Below are 20,473 nucleotides of genomic sequence, written 5' to 3'. Positions count from 1 at the left end.
CCTGGCACTCCACGTTCCCCTCCCCAGTTCAGGGCTACCCTAACCTTATCTACAACAAAGGCTATGAACCTGGGCTGGGAAGCTGGACTGCCTCTTCTCAAGATCTGTCAGCATGGGACCTCCCTCAGGAAAACTAACTTTCCTGAAATGGGGGCTGTTAATAGTTCCTAACTCACCAGGCACATCGGATTAAATTACAAAATACACAACATCGTATCACAATGGCTAACCACATCCCGAAGACAAGAAGGAACTCTGGGTTCTTTGTTTTTTTGTAAGCATTCATAACAGGATAGTTTGCTGTAAGTCTGAAATGGAACTATTTGTAGCTATTAAAACCTGTATGTGGCTAGTAAATTTACATATTATAACTTAAATAAAATCTAAAATTGGCATTAAATTTTTTTTCTTTTTTTTTTTTTTTGTTGAGAGACTGGGATGTGAATTCAGTACCTGAGGTTTTGCTCATTGTCTGGTGTTCTACCAATTGAGCCATACCTCCAACCCAAAACTTTAAAATATTTAAACACTGCTCCAGCTGCAAAGTTATTAAGATAAGAAATGCACCAGGAGAGCCAAGTAATGGTGGCTCACACCTGTAAATCCTAGCTACTCAGGAGGCTGAGATCTGAGGATCACGGTTCAAAGCCAGCCTAGACAGTAAAGTCCATGAGACACTTATCTCCAATTAACCACCAAAAAATTGGAGTTGTGACTCAAGTGGTAGAACACTAGCCTTCAGCACAGAAGTTTGGGGACAACATTCAGGCCCAGAGTTAATGCCACAGGACCCGCAAAAACAAAAAAATAAAAGGTGCCAGTAGAGGGCAGCATTAAGCTATGTGTGCTATGGGACTTTAATGGTTGGTACAGGGAAATGGAGAAGAGTAATTAAAACAGCTTCTGAATAGAGGCCAGATGCTGTATGAGCAGACAGGTGACTATAGGATATTTGTCAGAAACACAACTCCACTTTAGCCACATTTTTCACCATTTAAGAATACTGAGGCTGGGCCGGGCGCTGGTGGCTCACGCCTGTAATCCTAGCTACTCAGGAGGCTGAGATCTGAGGATCGCGGTTCAAAGCCAGCCCAGGCAGGAGAGACCGTGAGACTCCTATCTCCAATAAACCACCAGAAAACCGGAAGTGGTGCTGTAGCTCAAGTGGTAGAGCGCTCGCCTTGAGCTGAAGAGCTGAGGGACAGCGCCCAGGCCCAGAGTTCAAGCCCCACGACCGACAAAAAAAAAAAAAAAGAATACTGAGGCTGGGAAGGTGGCTCAGTGGAAGAGTGCTTGTCTGGCATGCATGAAAGCCCTGGGTTCAATTCCTCAGCACCTCATAAACAGAAAAAGTCAGAAGTGGCACTGAGGAGTGCTAGCCTTGAGCAAAAGAAGCTCAGGGACAGTGCCCAGGCTCTGAGTTCAAGCCACAGGACTGGCAAAAAGAAGAAAAGAAAGAAAAAAGAATACTAATGGAATTTAACAAAAATCAAATTCTGATTGACTCATCTACTAAATCCAAGTGCATTTAGACTGAGTTAGAATTTCTAAATTTAGTGCAAAGAAGCTGTGTACTTTGTTACTAGAAATTTTAAGAACAAGACCTCACAGATTTGTAATGATAGATCAGATCCTTTACTAAATGCAATTAAATTAAGAAAATATAAGCCAATCGCTGGTGACTCACACCTGTAATCCTAGCTACTAAGGGGAGGCTGAGATCTGAAAGTCACCATTTAAAGCCAGCCCATACAGGAAAGTCTGTGAGACTCATCTCCAATTAACTACCAGAAAACCAGAAGTGGTGCTGTGGCTCAAAGTGGTAGAGCGCTCGCCTTGAGCTGAAGAGCTGAGGGACAGTGCCCAGGCCCAGAGTTCAAGTCCCACAGCTGACAATAAATAAATAAACAAACAAACAAATAAATAAGGTTGGTTCCAGCCTGAAAAGACAGTGTCCACAGGCTTTCTTGCTTACCTCACTATTATCTCCTCTTGTAGTTTCTTCCGTTTTGGGGGCCTTCCTCTTCTTTTTCCTGTTTTTCCAGGAACACTTGAGACATTTTTTTGTTTTTCATTTTCCCTAAGAAATAGCACTGTTAAATAGAAATGTTCTAGCACAGAACTGATGAGTTGTGTAAGATTTTGTTACTAACAGTAATTTCTGGCCACACTTAAAAAAAACAATCATTTAGAAGAGGAAAAGGACAGATTATTATCCATTATTAAAATGTAGAACCCACAGAAAAATAACATTTTGCAATATTAATAGGGATATAAATAAATAATAAATAAATGCTAAATAATAAAAAATACTAGGTGCCAGTGGTTCACGCCTGTTATCCTAGCTACTCAGGAGGCTGAGTTCTGGGGATTGCATTTTGGAGCTACTATGGGCAGGAAAGTCTGTTAGACTTTTATCTCCAATTAACCACCAAAAAGATGGATATAGGACTTTGATTCAAGTGGTAGAGCACTAGCCTTAAGCAAAAAAGCTCAGGGAGAGCTCTCAGGCCCCTGATTCAAGCCTCAGGACTGGCACAAAGTAAAAATGAATGGGGAAAGACAGGGGAGAATGGAAGGGATGACAATTATACCCACAGTCTGATTTATGGAATTGAAGCCGTCTGTGTAACTATTAAAAATAAATTTTAAGCCGGGCGCTGGTGGCTCACGCCTGTAATCCTAGCTACTCAGGAGGCTGAGATCTGAGGATCGCGGTTCAAAGCCAGCCCGGGCAGGAGAGACCGTGAGACTCCTATCTCCAATAAACCACCAGAAAACCGGAAGTGGCGCTGTAGCTCAAGTGGTAGAGCGCTCGCCTTGAGCTGAAGAGCTGAGGGACAGCGCCCAGGCCCAGAGTTCAAGCCCCACAACCGACAAAAAAAAAAAATAATAATAAAAAATAAATAAATAAATAAATAAATAAATAAATAAATAAATAAATTTAAAAACTAAGTCAGCTCTCCAGGCCTAGAGCTCAAGCCCCACGACTGACAAAAAAAAAAAAAAAAGAGATCTTTCATGCAATCGTTTCTAACATATTTATTTATAAGATTATGTCTTTGCTGCCTTGTATGTCCCTCCCCCATGGTACAACCCCTGCTTTCACTATATATGATGTTGTGTATATGTGGAGGGGAAGGGAAAAAGCAAATTGTTAAAACAGGGATACAGGAGGACCCACTGCAACAACGAGATGTACAAGTTGTTATGTCGAAAACGAACTTTACAACTTTGGTGGGGGGGGGGCTGGAGGGGTGGGAGGATACGAAGGGACTGGAAGGGGAAACAAAGGAGGAGGCTGCAATGCTTGATAAGAAATGTGCTCATTATCTTACCCATGTAATTGTAACCCCTCTGTACAGTATTTTCACAATAAAAATATATTAAAAAAAAACAACAACAACTAAGTGAGCTCTAAAAGCTAACACCTCCTAACAAGAAGTACTGCTTCTAGCCGTAAGGAACTCCCCACAATAAATAGATAAATGACAAGTCAAGGGCAGCCGTCGTCCTCAGGAAGCGTTCAGCCAGCCAGCTACAGGTCTGCCGCACTCCAACAGACGATCAAAGATGAAGCGTGTTACAGGCAAGCGCTCACGCTGCGGAGAACAAAGTCCTGCTACCTAAGTCGAGTCTGTGGTGTGGTACTGCTACTCCCCAGCAATCTCACCAACGACTTCATACATTCTCCTTTTACCACAGCTTCTGGCAGAGACTTTGGAGCAATTCCTTTTTTTTTTTTTTTTTTTTTTTTTGGGGGGGGTGCCAATCCTGGGGCTTGAGCTCAGGGCCCAGGCACTGTCCCTGAGCTTCTTTTGCCCAAGACTAGCACTCTATCACTTGGGCCACAGCACTACTTCCCTCTTAGTTTCAGTGGAGATAAAAGTTCCTGCCTGGGCTGGCTTCAAACTGCAGTCCTCAGATCTCAGCCACCCGAGTAGCTAGGATCGCAGGTGTGAGCTACTGGTGCCCTGCTCCTTTTTATTTGTATATGAAATTACTCTCCCTTCAAGAATGCTGATACAGTTAATTTGTTTGTTTGTATGAGCTTTCTTCTTTTATGTATGTGTGGTACCAGGGTTTGAGCCTAGGGCGTAAGGTTTGCAAAGTGGTGCTCTATGGCTTAAGCCACAACCCAGCACTGATGCGTTTAACTTTAAAGACATTTTTACAGTAGCTATCACAGACTTGACACTGAAGACTTTACCTGCTCAAGGAGAGTTCTCCATTAGACCTCCCTTGTACCGGATCCTCTTTATACATTCGTGTTCCGTAGAAATACCAGTAGAGTGCCCCTGAATTGTCTTCCCCTAGAGGTTCTACACGGAGACTGTCTGCATCCAAACCCTTGGCAGAAAAGGAAGGAGGGTTGGGGACAACAATGAACTAAATAAATGGAAGAAAACTTCAATACACGAACCTATCACCTGTTTCAAAATGCCAAGTACAGAATATCATTTTTCCATCTGGGCAGATAAAACACGGAATGGGATGGGGGTACCTTCTTCGAAGAACAAGATATAGAAATGCTTGAAATGTTCCCTACCCCAACCATGGCTCCCACCCCTCCAAAAATGGAGAAACCAAAAAGAATTCCAATGAATGGTCTGACTACCTGGCTTAGATGTACTTTATATGTACACAAAAGGTAGTGGGTAGGATAAGATGCTCTAAGGTTCTGTCCCATGTAATCCACTATGGCAGCTCAGTCAGAACCCACAGCAACATTCTGCTCCAGCTGAGACTCCCAATTTACCCCAGGGCCTGACCTAGGCTGGAGTCCTGAATGAAGAGTACTCTAAATGACATGACCAAGAAAGGACTAGAAGTTATCACCAGGTCTAATCCTGTATGATCCAGACACCTGCCAGCCGGGCATCCGTGGCTCATGTCTGTCATCCCAGCTACTCAGGAGGCTGAGGTCTGAGGAGCACGACTCAAAGCCTGCCCAGGCAGGAAAGGCCATGAGCCTCTTTATCTCCAATTAATCACCAAAAAGCCAGAAGTGGAACTGTGGCTCAAGTAGTAAAGCATTAACCTTGAGCAAAACAAAAACAAAACAAAAAGGGCTCAGGGACAATGTCCAGGCCCTAGTTCAAATTCCTACCACACCCCCCAAAAAAAAGGATCCAAGAGCTCTTATGTCTAACCACTAAAAGAGATAGAAGTAGCACTATGGCTCAATTGGTAGAGCACTAGCCTTGAGCAACAAAGCTTAGGGACAATGTCTAGGCACTGATTTCAAAGCTCCATTCTCAACTACTGGGTTTTTACTGTGCTAGAGAAAGGGCTTTCAGGGAAGCACCTTGAGTAGATCGAAGACATCATCTGCATCTAGCCGGTAATCACAGAGGCGGTGCAGAATCTCCACGCGGGTACGAAGAGGCAGGTCTTGGAAACTGGCTTCTCTCAGGGGGTTGGGTTTCCCCTCCTCAAGCTCCCAGCGGTAGTTGATAATGTCTTCCAGGTAGCTGTGGAATGTCTGAGGCCTATCCATAAGGCCCAGACAAAAATACATGAATGTACACAGAGCTGTGGCTTGAGAGCTGACAAACTTATCAACGGCAACAAGGAGGATCTGACGGTCTTGGCTGCTTTATGTATCAGACCAACTACATGAAGTTCCAAAGAAGATAAACGTGTCCTAAGAGCTCCCCACGGAAAACTCTTAAAACACAGGCAGCAGCACACGCCAGTCAACAGCAAACAGACTATGAGTGGAGATGACTGTCTAACCTTTTGCTCATCATCCTATTTATTTATGCATGCATGCGTGCGTGCGTGCGTGCATGCGTGCGTGCATGCCAGGCCTGGGGATTGAACTCCGGGCCTGGGCACAGTCCCTGAACTTCTTCTGCTCAAGGCTAGCGCTCTACCACTTGAGCCACAGTGCCATTTCTGGCCTTTCCTGTGTATGTGGTACTCAGGACTCGAAATGCATGCTAGGCAAGCACTCTACAACTGAGCCACATTCCCAGCCTCCAAATACTCTTAAAGATCCATTTTCTCTTTACTTCCCTATTCAAAATATTAGGAAAGACCATGGCTGTAAGTTAGTATTGCATGAGTAAAGAGACGAAGACCTACTTGAAGTTACCTGTTTCTTATAGCAGAGAAATCAAGACAGAGCAGTAGAAAGAGAATGAAAACAAGGATGAGTCGACTGCTTTCTAACACCCAAGGTTAGCCACTTGTTAGAAGCCAGCAAAGAGCTCTTCAGCCAGCTTCAGACAGAAGACACTTCCCTTCTATTGGCCAGCCCACAGACAGAGGCAGAGGGCTGGGTACTGGCCGCTTTTAAGGGTCAGCTGGCTGGAACTGGCAGAATTCATGAGTAGGCAAAGCAACTGATTTAACAGCTGCAATGTGTTTGGGATATCATAGAAAAAAGGCAGCTACTGACCTCTTAGAAGCACATGTCAGGGACATGAAAAGGTATCCAGTCTCCTTACTAGGTACTAATTAAGGCAAAGAACCATACACAATGCAGACTAAGTGAAAAGTAGAATCGCCTCCTTCCACACGCTTCAAGCATTGGTGAGGCTTAACTAATGCATGCACATGATTGATGAGACAATATTTAGCAGGAGTTCTTGTAAATCAGCAAGTGAAGAGGTTGTATAAGATAATCTGAGGCCTGCGGTAGAGCGCAGCAGTGCACCATCCCCAGTACTGGAGCCACAGCCACTGACTGACAGTGTCTAGCCTTTATTTGTGTGGGTAGATGTGAATCCTGAGGCTTGAACTCAGGACCTGGGGGTGCTGTCCTTGAGCTTTTTTGCTCAAAGCTAGGGCTCTACCACTTGATCCACAGTTCCACTTCTGGGACTTTTACTTGTTAATTGGAGATACAGAGTTTCACAGGTTCCTGCCTAGGCTAGCTTGATCTGCAGATCTCAGACTCCTGAGGTACAGGTACCCAGCTTGAAAGTGTTTCTTCTTTAAGATCTCAGAACAACCTAGGCCAAAATAGTTAACAGATCTTTTGTTTTGTTTTGGACAGGACTTTACAATGTAGCTAAGCCTGTGGATGAAATCTGAGGATCATGGTTCAAAGCCAGCTCAACAGACAACCTGAGATTCTTATCTAAAACAAAACAAAACAAAACAAAACCAGCAAAAAAAATCCTAGATGGAGGTATGGCTCAAGGCATACAGCACCAACTGTGAGCTAATCTTAGGACCAACTCAAAAAACACTGAAATTGGAATTTTGCAATAATAAATGGGGTGATTTGACAGGAATACCTAGAGAAGTTCTATAAACACCTAACAACAAGACATCACACAGGTGCTGCCCCGAGCTCCATCACACGGCTGAGATGACCCGGCAAGACCATGGTTTGAGGCCAGCCAAGCAACAAACACAGAACTGGGCATTCCATGCCTGTCATCCCAATTCTGAGGAAGGCTAAGATCTGGAACAGTAGGGCTCCAAATCAAGACAGCCAAAGGAAAAAAATCCTGGGACTTCTTATCTCGGCAGAAAATGCTAGCCCTAAATGCAGCGGGAAGACAACTTATAAGAAGCCAAATCTGGAAAAATCGCTAAAAGAAAGCATGTGAAAATAATCCTTTTGTAGTTATCACTGATTTCACACACACAGGAAAAAAAACTGTGAAATATATAGGAAAAAATATATTACATAGACTTGAACTAAATGAAACTTTTTTTGGAGGGAGGGAGGTCACTGGGCACTGTCCCTGGGGTCTTTCACTCAAGGCTAGCACTCAAAGTTAGCTCTCTATCACTTGGAGCCACAAAGCCTCTTTTGGTTTTCTGGTAGTTAACTGGAGAGATGAGTCTTAGGACTTTCCTGCCAGAGCTGGCTTTGAACCACAACCCTCAGATCTCAGCCTCCTGAGTAGCTGGATTACAGGTGTGAGCCATCAGTGCCCAGCTAAATAAAAACTCTTGTTCTTTAAAAACATAAATGGAGGGGGCTTGGAAGGTGGCTCAGTGGTAGAGCGTTTGCCTTGCATGCATGAGGCCCTGGGTTCGATTCCCCAGCACCACATAAGCAAAAAAAAAAAAAAAAAAGAGAAAAGAAAAAACATAAATGGAGGGGCTGGGAAGTTGGCTCAGTGGTAGAGCGCTTGCCTTGCATGCCTGAGGCCCTGGGTTCAATTCCTCAGCACCACATAAGCAAAAAGAAAAAAGCCAGAAGTGGTGCTGTGGCTCAAGTGGTAGAGCGCTAGCCTTGAGCTGAAGAGCTGAGGGACAGCGCCCAGGCCCAGAGTTCAGGCACCATGACTGGCAAAAAACAAAACAAAAAACCATAAATGGAAAATACACACTAGGAGCAAATATTTACACTTTGACATTGTATGTCTAACAAGGGACTTACATCCAGACTGCATAAAAAATCTTAACAGTTCCATCTACAAACTAGTAAATATCCCTACCTGAACATAAGTAATCAAAAGATGTGAGTAAACGTTTCAGCAAAAAGAGATGTACAAATGAACAAGAATGATGTCCAACATTCCTGGTCATCGGGAAAATACAAATTAAAATGACAGTGAGTTACTACCTTAAAGACAAGAGAATCGGTGAAATTAAAAGAGCAAATGTTGGCAAAGATATAGAGCAAGCAACTAGACTTCTCCTGTTTCACTAGTAGAAACATAAAATGTCACAACCACTTTTGAAAAAGAGTTTGGCAGTTTCTTGCCTTTAAACATACCATTACCATAAGATTCAGGAATTCTCAAAATAAATGAAAACACATTTACAGCAACATTTGCATGCAAATACTCACAGTAGCTTTATCGTAACAACCTCAAAAGCAACATACATCCCTATCAACACATGGAAAGGTTAAACAGCTTGCAATTTATTTTTCACTAGATACAATTTAATCCTTCACTTGGCCAAAATGAACAAATTGATACAAACAGCAATCCCAAAGAATTCTGCAGACATTGCACTGAATGAAAAAAGCTGGACTTGATAGTGTGTTGTCCCATTAGCACAAATTCTACAACACTACCACAAGGTATCTTAGTAAAACTGAGGCTGCTGACAGCCAGACCAGTTTACATGGGAGAGCAACTACAAAGACAACTTTCTAGGAAGATGGAAATGTTCTATGTTTCTGAGCAGAATGATGACTACATGGCACATGCATTTGTTCAAATCCATTGGCCTGCCAGGTGCCAGTGGCTCACATCTGTCATCCTAGCTACTCAGGAGGCTGAGATCTGAGGCTCCTAGTTCAAAGCCAGCCCTGGCAGAAAAAGTCTATGAGACTCCTATCTCCAATTAACCACCAGAAAGCCAGACGTGGAGCTGTGGTTCAAATGATAGGCAGCTCTGAGCAAAAAAAATCTAAAGGACAGTGCCCAGGCCTTAGGTCAGGCCCCCAAACCAGTGCACAGACCCAGTCATGCGCACACACAGAAGTGGCCTGTGTGCTGAAGATAGTGATTTTACTGCATGGTGTCACAAGTTCAAATAAACACATTTAGCAGGAGCACTGTGATTTCCAAAGAGATAATGTTTAAAGGACAAACTTTCAGTACTAGATTTTGTTTTTGAAAGCAAAGCAAAACAAAACAAAGAAAGTGGGGTTGGGAATGTGGTTCAGTGGTACAGTGCTTGCCACACACACAGTAAAAGCTGGACGTGGAGTCATGGCTCAGTGATAGAGTGCTAGCCTTGAGCAAAAGAAGCTCAGGGACAGTGCCCAGGCCCTGAGTTCAAGCCCCAGGACTGGCAAAACAAAAACACCCCTCTGTATACTAGAGAAGAAAATGGAAAAAGAAACCCCAGAAAAAGTGAACGAAGAACCCAGGTGCTTATCATCAACTTTGGGGAACAGAAGATAGGCAATATTCTACTACTAGCAGACCTTGGGCGTGCTCCAGAGCCGTTGGCTCCTACGACTCTGAAAGCATGTAACCTCAGACCCCTGCTCTACAAGTGCAAGTGCTGGACCCACACAGTGCAGATAACCCCAATCACCCATCAATGTGAACACCGACACTCTCCCTGCCCAGGAGACAGAACAGCGCTCCTGAGTTGTGTGAGGCAGGCTGTCAACTGCTTTGTACATTTTGTCCATTTACATGTACCCTCAGTTTTCCTTCTTTTGTACTTATAAAAATACATCTCTGATAATGCTTTTGCAACTTGTGCTGACTGCTCGACCTTTTCACCTGTCGTGTGTAACGGCCGGGGCGGGTCTGCTCCCGGTTCTCAGGGGGACATGGGCCTGGCACGGCCGTGCACCCCAGCAAAGCCAAGGAGCTTCGGAGAGTCCACAAGGGCCCAGAGAACCATGAGACCCTCCTCAGAATCCAGCGTCTCTACTTTGGGGAGTGTTTATTTGTGCAGCAAGAGGAAATAAACAGACCCAGGGCCTCATGCATGCTAGGCAGGGGCTCTACAAAAGGGAAGGCTAACAAATGTCAGGGCTTTTTTCCAAAAATAAGGGAAAGGTGAGGTGCAGTGGCACATACTTGTAGTCCAGCTATCCAGAAGGGTGAGAACTTCAAGGAGAACCCCTTGAACCCAGGAGTTCTAGACTAGCCTGTACAACACAGCCCATCCCAGGCTCCAAAGACAACCACCACCAAGAAAACAGATCTCAGCACAAAACAGTTTTGTCAACATTGATCAAATTTACTTGCTAGAGCCTTCACAGGCACTAGAGAGCTATTTATTTGGCAGTTATAACAGCATCAGAGAGTCCAGAGGCTCCAAGTAAATTATGCTACTGCTACCAGGTTATGTGGACAACAGAAGACACAAGTGCAAGAAATATAGAAAACTCTATCGTTTTGTTAGGCAGTATTTCACCAATATTTCAAACAAAAATCAGAAATAGGCACAAACAAGAGATAAAAATTCTACACTTGAGTGGCAGCTGGTGTAGCTATGAGTAAATGATACAGATTTGTGAAAAGCAAACTCAACCATCACAGTAAAGAATGAGCAGGGGCTGGGAAGGTGGCTCAGTGGTAGAGCAATTGCCTTGTATGCATGAGGCCCTGGGTTCGATTCCTCAGCACCACATAAGCAGAAAAAAAGCCGGAAGTGGGGGCTGGGAAGGTGGCTCAGCGGTAGAGTGCTTGCCTTGCATGCATGAGGCCCTGGGTTCAATTCCTCAGCACCATATACACAGAAAAAGCGGGAAGTGGCGCTGTGGCTCCAGTGGTAGAGCGCTAACCTTGAGCTGAAGAGCTGAGGGACAGCGCCCAGGCCCTGAGTTCAGGCCCCACAACTGGACCCCATTAAAAAAAAAAAAAAAAAAAAAAAAAGAGCAGACACAGAGCCTGGGAGCTCATTTGCATACTATGCATTAGGGTCTACTGTCTTGTACAGACTAGGGGTAGATTCTATGACTGGCTAGTCAGTTCCCTGTGTGGTAAATGTGTGCTCAGAGCACAGTCAGTAGTTACTCACGTGATATCCCTTCGCTGATAGCAGCCCTGAAGCAAGCAGGCAATCAGATCGCTGATGAACTCCACATCATCTCTGTGAAGGGCTGCCTCTAACTCCTGAGAGAGAAGAGGAAAGACAGAGATCAAATCCACACTACCACCACAAACACAGAGCCCAGGCAACAGAAAACGGCTGCTGGTCAATGAAGCCAAGGGCTTGCTGCCGTTTTCCCTCTCCCCCAGTTACTGCTGCTAGAGGAGCGATGAGAGCTTTCAGGCTTTTACTAGAGTTTCTCTTACTGCCCCTACCACCCCCCCATTCCTTTTGTCTACACTCTGGAAGACATACCCACAGTTCTTGGGGAGGGTTGGGGAAGACAGTAATGGGGGGCAGGGACTGGACTCAGGGTCTTGCACCTGCTAGACCTGTATTCTAACACTTGAGCCCCAGTGTGTTTGTGTGTGTGTGTGCGTGTGTGCGTGCATGTGTGTGTGCATGTGTGTGCATGCGTGCACACGTGCATGCATATGTGTGTGTGTGTCGATCCTAGGGCTTGAACACAGGGACTGGGAGCTGTCCTGAGCTTATTCTGCTCCAGGCTAGTGCTCTGTCACTTGAACTCAGCACCACCTCCAGCTTTTTCTGAGTAATTTACTGGAGTTGAGTCTTAGGGACTTTTCCCCCCGGGCTGGCTCAGCAGCACAATCCTCAGCTTTCAGTCCCTTTTGCAGCTAGGGTTACAAGTGTGAGCCACGGGCACCCGCCTCAGCCTGCTTTTTTGTTGGCTATTTTGGAGATGGAGCTTGGAAACGTCTCCGCCTCGGCTGACTACTTACTAACCGCAATCCTCCAGGTCTCATCCTAGCCCATAGCTGTGATACAGGTGTGAACCACTGAATCCCAGGTGCAAAGCCATGCTAGCTGTATAATCAACTAGTTTGCATATCGTATAGTTTTCTAATTTAGTGGCAAAACAAAATACAGGAGCATTAAATGCTTTATAATCAATTACAAATACTCTTTGTTATATAACAGTTTTAACAAATAAACCAACTGCAACACTGTATTTTAAACTTAACAGAACTGGGAGGAAGAAATTTGGCAACTTTTACTTTAATGATGCTACTCCTACATGTCTAGAGGAGATTGCTAGAATAAGACGGCTCTTACATCATCTGGAGTAATGCCTTGGTGCGATGCATTTGTTTTGCTTACGTTTCCAAGCAATTATGTGTACAGTCTAGGGCCTGGAAATCCCTTTTCTGGGTCAACTGTACATCACACAAAGACTTCTTTTTTTTGGGGGGGGGGGAGGGGTCCGGGTCGTGAGGCCTGAACTCTGGGCCTAGGCGCTGTCCCTCAGCTCTTCAGCTCAAGGTGAACGTTCTACCTCTTGAGCCACAGTGCCACTTCCAGTTTTCTGAGTGGTTTACTGGAGCTAAGAGTGTCATGGACTACTCTCATGCCTGGGCTGGCTTTGAACCACAATCCTCAGATCTCAGCCTGCTGAGTAGCTAGGATTAAAGGTGTGAGCCACCAGCACCAGGCACAAAGACTTTTCTCTACGTTCTTCCCAGGTGAATTTCACTTTGCCAATCCTCCAATTTCGATGCCTGAACTACAGTAGCTATGTACCGTGTAACACACCTGCCTACGAGGCCCCCCTCTCCCAGAGTACTTCAAAAGCGCAACCTGCTTGCTCTTAAGTGTGGTTTCTAACTCTGAAGAATGGTAGAGATGGGAGTCAGGCCTTTGCACACGCCAAGTACTATTCCACCGATCTAAAGTCCCAGCCCCAAAATGCTCATTTTTCATTAGAGGTGCTTAGACTGAACTATGTAATGTCTCCTACAGTTTATATTATTACCAAATATATTAGGGGCTCTGCCAAGTAATTCTAACTACCTAGGAGGCCGAGATCTGAGGACTGAACTTCAAAGCCAGCCCCAGACAGGAGTCCATGGGACTCCAACTAACCACCAAAAAGCCAGGACTGGAGCTATGGCTCAAGTAGCAGAGCACTACACTAACCTTGAGCAAAAGATTCTCAGTGACAATGCCCAGGCTCTGAGTTCAAATCCCAGGCAAACGTGGACTCGTTCATGTGCGTCTACATACACACACACAGAGGACATACCAAATTAAGTTGTTTTAACAGCCACACTTGAGAACATAAGGCAAGAACCAGGGGGGCATTGCTCAGAGAGGACTGCCAGAAGTCTAACAGAGGATATGCGTGATCTCCTAGAGACCAGACTCGGAAAACACTTAATGGTGACTTTATGTTTAAACAATAACCATGATTTGGAGTAGAATGTAAGATGTGCATTAATGTTTTTGGCTGAGGACAGCTCCTGGGCCTGGCACCTGTAGAGAAGGCTTCAACCACTGAGCTCGCCCCCAGGTTCCCTAAACCAAGATGAAGGGGGAACAAAATCATAAATTATCTTCAGTCAACTATTGAGTGAGACAAGAGGCTTCTCTCTGGGAGAAGAGTTTGTTTTTTTATAGGATAAGTACAATAGAAGGATACAGCATCCGGACTGTTGGACTAGGAAAAAACGAACCCCTTTCCCCCACACCATAGGTCGTACAATATGGTAAATAACTCAGTACAGTCCGCAGACAAACAGGTTCAAATACAAGACTGCCTTTTAAAACGTAATTCTACAATACTATGTTTAATATAACAGAACGCCACCTGGAAATATACTAGGGTGGGGGAGAGGCATGCAGGCTTGGACGCACAAATGCAGACCTGAGCTAAGAAGATGGTTAAATCATTAGAAGTGACACTGTCCAAAAAGAGATGTACTCATTACCTGACTTATGTAAATGTGACGGGTCACCCTTGTAACAACAATTTTATTAAGTTATCATTAAAAATTAGAACCAGGGCTGGGAAGGTGGCTCAGTGGTTGAGCACTTGCCTTGCATGCCTGAGGCCCTGGGTTCCATTCCTCAGCACCACATAAGCAAAAAGAAAAAAAGCCGGAAGTGGCGCTGTGGCTCAAGTGGTAGAGCGCTAGCCTTGAGCTGAAGAGCTGAGGGACAGCGCCCAGGCCCAGAGTTCAGGCCCCACGACCGGACCCAAAAAAAAAAAAAAAATTAGAACCAAACAGGGCCTAGGCGGCTCACACCTGTAATCCTAGCTATTCAGGAGGTTGAGATCTGAGGATAAGGGTTCAAAGCCCGCCCGGGCAGGAAAGCCCATGAGATTTTTTAATCTCCAGTTTAACCACTAGAAAAACAGGAAATGGCACTGTGGCTCAAGTGGTAGAGCGCTCACCTTGCGCTGAGGGACAGTGCCCAGGCCCAGAGTTCAAGTCCTATGACCAACCAAAAAAAAGAAAGAAACTTTTGCAAAGGTGGAGAAATATTTTCCTGCCAAAGGTCATATGGCCTTTTATAACATCATTATGGGCCATACGAAGTTATCAGTACAATCAGAGCAGATACATTCCTGTCTGTCTGTCCCCTCATTTACCAACTGACTTCCTAGGCCTTCAATGGGCCACAGGCCAGACTTTCCCCATCTCTGTTTAAAGAGTAGTTTGAGTTGTGCAAGATGAAAAGCTCTGGAGATGTGTTTGTTTCACAACCATAAAAATACACTACTGAATATAACAATGAAATTAATACTACGGAAACACAATGATGGCTAATGGTTAATTAATTACTGTACAATGAAAACTTGTTAACAGGAAAAAAGTCATTTTCATGATTTTTCTTTTTTCTTTTGGTTTTTGTTCTACCACTTTAAGCAAGAGCTCCACTTTCTGGTTTTTGAGTGGTTCACTGGAGATAAGAATCTCATAGGGGGCTGTGAATGTGGCTTAGTGGTAGAGTGCTCGCCTAGCATGCACGAAGTCCTGTGTTTGATTCCTCAGTACCACATACACAGAAAGAGCCAGCAACAGAGGTGTGGCTCAAGTGGTATAGCACAAGTCTTGAGCAAAAGAAGCTCAGGGACAGCCCCCAGGCCCTCAGGGACAGCACCCAGGCCCTGAGTTCAAGCCCCTGGACTGGCAAAAAAAAAAAAAAAAGATTTATAGGGATTTTTCTGCCCGGGCAGCCAAAGCCATTGAACTGTGATCCTCAAATCTCAACCTCCTGAGTAGCTAGTGTTACAGGTATGAGCCACCAGAGCCCGACTAATGGGGTAACTTTTAATTGTAGCAACGATATCAATGTTTTAAAATTGTTACCACAATTAAAAAATACGTTTCACAGCAAGATGTTGTGTGTTCCTCACACGAAGTATGTGGTCTCCAAGGGGTGGTACGGACAAAGAAGGGAGGTAAATACCACCCGTGATACACAAAACAAATGCTGCGCTAAGTAATATTACATTTATCTCATCTTCCTCTATGGAAAGAGAGCAAAGACTGAGGAGATACCAGTATCCCGTTCAAATTACATAAATTTCACAAATTTTGGAATAAGGAATTCAATTCTCTTCATACATAACCCACTGCTTTGAGTACGGATAAAACTGTCTCCAAAGAGAGTCCAGAGATCCAGGTTATTCAAAGCTTTACTACTTAAGGTTTCAACCCAGAGCTTAAGTCTTAGACTAATGCACAAGGGACCCTCCTCCTAAAGACATCCACCCCAAGCTTTCTTTTTTCCTCTTCTCACTTTCTCTCCTTGGGCCTTTTGTATTCTCCTTTCACTGTGCGCATTGAACTGTGAGCACAGAAATCTGAACTTTGCCAAGATGCTCAGGGACAGCAGAGGATGGGGAAAGAAAACAGCAGAAAAGAGTGAAAGGAGACTCCATTCCTACCACTGCTCTGCGGCTTCAGAGGAGCTGCGGAGAGTAACAGGATTTGCCTCTCTTGCAGCTGGCGCCACAGCTCATTAGGGAAAAGCCTGCTTAACGTGTGCACATGTACACACACACACACACACACACACACACACACACACGACTGAGCAAGGGGCACCCAGACTACCTCTGGGGGAAGGGGAAGAAGACAGCGGTTAGAAAACATGCCCGCTAAGGATGAACAACTGCTCACTTTAAAAAGTCCTGCTCGCCTTACAGCCGGATTCCAGACCAAGGACAGTCTAATGACATACGGAACATGAAATTTCCTTAATATAGCCAGTCACTCGACTGTAGCTTTTCTTAAATAACACTCCAGACACTTTCCTTTTGTAATGCGTACCTATTCCCTGTGTAAGTTTTCTTTAACCTTTTACCAATTTGTTTCTTTTCTTCAACTTCCAAGAATCAATATACAGATTTATATTGCCGCCATTGAGTCACAATAATTCCTTTGAGTTTATTTAGAGGAAGGGGGGAGGGGGGAAGGAGTGGCTAAGGAATAAAGTCATGTTGGCTGTATTTGCTTTTGGAGTTGCAAATCTTCCTGATTTGCACAGGACCGAGTACAATGTACATCTAGATGAAAGCCCCGTGTGGGACCAGAACCCCTCATGCACAAAGGCGGGGCAGCGGGCCCCTGAGGGACTCTGGCAGCTGCTGGCCACAGAGACTGCCTGGAGTGCCGGCTCAGGACATGGAGGAAAGGCACACCAGCCTCCAGAAGGCACCCAGACTGGCAGCTGATGCTCTCTAACTTGGTACACGTTAATTTAACCCCAAAGGCATGTGGCATGCCAATTTAGCAGGAACGTATAAATCAGCCGGAGCAACTGCACTGCCGAGGGGCCTGAAAGCAGCTACGTAACACGTTCAGTGGGCAAACCTTTATCTGCGCAGCCCCCAAAGGCGAGCAGGTCTGTTCTGCTGCTTTGTATGCAGTGACCAGACTCGGCTATGTCACCGGCTACAATGCTGTGGAAACCAAACAGCTCCTTCCCTCAAGTGTGGACTATAACTCAAAATCATCAACTGGAAAAATGTTAATTACACAATAAATGTGTGAAACTAGAATGACTTTTCTGCAAATGTTTAAATTAGGAATAGTGGCTCCAAAGGCTATTTAAAAAAAGTATTCAAAATTGCCTAATCTTCCACACACACACAAAAATACCATGCCACAAACAATGCCCAATGACTGAAAAAGCAGGAAGCGTGGTGCCTAGAGGCTGGGGTGGGAGGCACTAAGCTGGACAAGCATGGCTACACAGACGGAAAGGCAGATCCCAGCCAGGACACACATGCTCTGCGCGGGTCCAGCTGGACGCCCGCCTTCGCCAGCCACCAAAGGTCTCCCACCGGGGCTCCACACCTAAGACAGGAGGTAAAAACAGCACAGCCTCCTGGAGTCATTTGCCTTTTTGTTTTATTGTTGGTGCTTGTTGCTCAGAAACACATTTTCATTTTTTCCTGCAGTTCTGGGAGGTAGCACCCATAGTAGGTAGATGCTCTAAGATTATTTATCTATTTGGGCACTGTCCCTGAGCTTCTTTTGCTCAAGGCTAGCGCTCTACCACTTGAACCACAGCACCACTTCTGGCTTTTTCTGTGTATGTGGTACTGAGGAGTTGAATTCAGGGCTTCATGCATGCTAGGCAAGCTCTCTACCACTGAGCCACATTCCCAGAGCCATCCTCTCAAATTCTTGACTTTTAAAACAAAGATTGGGGCTGGGTGTCAGGGGCTCATGCTACTCAAGAGGCTAAGATCTGAGGGTCGTGGTTCAAAGCCAGCCTGGGCAGAAAAGTTCCTATGACTTACCTCCCACTAACCACTCAAACACTGGAAGTGGAGCTGTGGCTCAAAGCGGTAGAGTGCTACCTTTGGGGGTGGGGGGGGTGGGGAACCACCTCAGAGACAGCACGCAAGCCCTGAGTTCAAGCCCCACAAATGACCAAACAAACAAAGCAAAATAAAAAAAGGCTGACCAAACCCCAAAGGTTTATCTATGTTTGGTCTGCATCTGCATCTACGTTTGGTATGCACAGGACATTGTGAGGGACGGCAAGAAGGTGAACAGAGAGCCCCAGTCCAGTTGTGAGAAGTGATAGGTTGGTTACTACTGGAGGGATGACAGTGGAACAGGCAATGAGAGATGAAAGGGACGCATTTCAGAAGCACAGTCAATAGCGTGGCACCTACTTGTAGGTAAAGAAAAAAAAAGACAAGAAAATTTAGGTTGAGTTTTAATTCCGTCTAAAAACAGTTAGATAAGTGTAAACAAGGAAAAGGCTAGATTGGGGTGGCAGTGATAACAAAGAATTACACTGGAGATAAAAGTCCTCTCAGTGTATACAGTGAGATGTAATCGTGGAGTGCTGTACAGACAGCTGTTCAAGCCAACTGAACCTCAGCTGTTCATGTCCCAGACTCTTGTGTAAGAATGAAAACATACGCAATCAGACGTGCTTCCCACAACTGTGGAAAGGCACCTACAGTGCCTGGCACGCGCGTGCGCGCACACACACACACGCACGCACGCACGCACGCATGCACGCACGCACGCGCACACACACACACTGTGTGTATGTGAAGGATAAAAAGAGAACCTACTCTCACATAACACTGATCAAGAATGAAAGGTTGGGATGGGATTCGGCTCAGTGGAAGAACACTTGCCTGGCAAATGTAAGGCCCTGAGTTCAGTCTTCAGCTCTGGGGAGGGAGGGAGGGAAAAGAAAAGAAAGGCAAGGTAAGGCTGGCAATTCAATGGAAGGACACTACAATGCTGGTTCTGTCAGAATGCCACTGTGGGGGTGAACAAGGAGCCGGCAATGGACACAGGCTGACAACAGAAAGGCACTTAGTGACACACAAGTCACCTCCAAGAATGAAATATTAAAAGTGTTTTTGTTTGCATTTGTTATGTGCAGGTCCTGGGGCTTAAATTCAAAAGTCTGGGCACTGTCCCCAACTTTTTTGCTTAAGGCTAGCACTCTACCACTTGAACCACGGTATCACTTCCAGTCGTTTTTGATGGTTAATAGATATCATGAACTTTTCTTTCCAAACTGGCGTCACACCTCGATCCTCAGATCTCAGCCTCCTGAGTAGCTAAGGATTATAGGCAAGAGCCACCAGCACCCAGACAAACCATGTTTTAAACTAATAAAATCCTATGCTTGGCTAGGTGCCAGTGGCTCACACACCTGTCATCCTACCTACCCAGGAGGCTGAGATCCTCGGACCTCAGTCTGAAGTCGGCCAGAGGCAGGAAAGTCAATTAAGACTCTCGTCTCCAATAAACTACTCAGCAAAAGCCTGAAGCATCGCTGTGGCTCAAGTGGTAGAGCACCAGCCTTGAGCACAAAGAGGCTCAGGGACCACACCCAGGTCCTGAGTTCAAGCCCCAAGACCAGCCCAAAAATAAATAAATAAATACTTTTTTTTTTAAATCCTGTGCTTAAATTCTGGTACTGACCAGTCCCTTCACAGAACAATTGGTCACAGATGTTCACCAAGCAAACAAACTGGACATTAGTAGCAACCATTCTGAAAAGATGTGTGTGACTGGAGATTCTCAGGAATGCCTGAACTCCAACCAAGAGAAGAGATATGGAACGGTAATGTGAACTAGGAATCACCAGGATATGATTCTAACTAAGAAAATGGTGCTATAGCAGGGCGCCGGTGGCTCACACCTAAAACCCTAGCTACTGAGGAGGCTGAGATCTGAGGATAACGGTTCAAAGCCAGCCCGAGCAGAAAAGTCCATGAGACTCTTATCTCCAATTAACCTCCAGAAAACCGGAAGTGGCACTGTGGCTCAAGCATTAGAGCACTCTCCTTGAGCTGAAGAACGCAGGGACAGCGCCCAAGCCCCACGACCGACAAAAGAAAAAAGAAAACGGTGCTACGGTTTGAATCTGCAGTGTGTTCAAGGCCTAGCCCCCCACTGCAGTAGTGGAAGACGGCGGAGGCTGGTGAGGAGGGAGGCTAGTGAGGAGGGAGGCAGATGGGCAGGACGCCAGTCCTTTCTTCTCTCTCTCTCTCACCATCTGCTGGGTAGGTAGGTAGTCCTGCCATGATGGACTGTTACACTACAGGCCCAAAGCAACAGGGCCACATGACTATAAACTGGACTCAAAAGCAAAAACAAATCCTCTTTTTTAAGTTTGCTTATCTCAGGTCTGAGACAGAATGCTAACTAATAACACAGATAGTATTGAAAATGTTAATATTACCGTCAGG

At 45.2% G+C, this 20,473-nt stretch overlaps 1 protein-coding gene across 7 annotated transcripts in view; it reads right to left on the bottom strand.

The window, feature by feature from the left end:
• The window catches only part of LOC138817905 (chromatin remodeling regulator CECR2-like), a 129,298-nt gene that overhangs the window by 27,815 nt on the left and 81,010 nt on the right, over window positions 1-20,473 (bottom strand). For all 7 annotated transcript variants that reach the window (XM_070008677.1, XM_070008679.1, XM_070008678.1 and 4 more), the window contains 4 exons: window positions 11,413-11,507; window positions 5,309-5,492; window positions 4,211-4,350; window positions 1,976-2,080 (listed from right to left, as the gene is read on the bottom strand). In XM_070008677.1, coding sequence (XP_069864778.1) covers window positions 1,976-2,080; window positions 4,211-4,350; window positions 5,309-5,492; window positions 11,413-11,507 — 524 coding nt within the window. The remainder of the gene's footprint in view (window positions 1-1,975; window positions 2,081-4,210; window positions 4,351-5,308; window positions 5,493-11,412; window positions 11,508-20,473) is intronic.

This window comes from Dipodomys merriami, unplaced genomic scaffold (assembly GCF_024711535.1).
Source record: "Dipodomys merriami isolate MVZ:Mamm:240054 unplaced genomic scaffold, mDipMer1.0.p SCAF_703, whole genome shotgun sequence".
In the NCBI taxonomy this organism is placed as follows: Eukaryota; Metazoa; Chordata; class Mammalia; order Rodentia; family Heteromyidae; genus Dipodomys; species Dipodomys merriami.
Note: the sequence above shows the minus strand (reverse complement) of the source record. Positions and strands in the feature narration are given on the sequence as shown.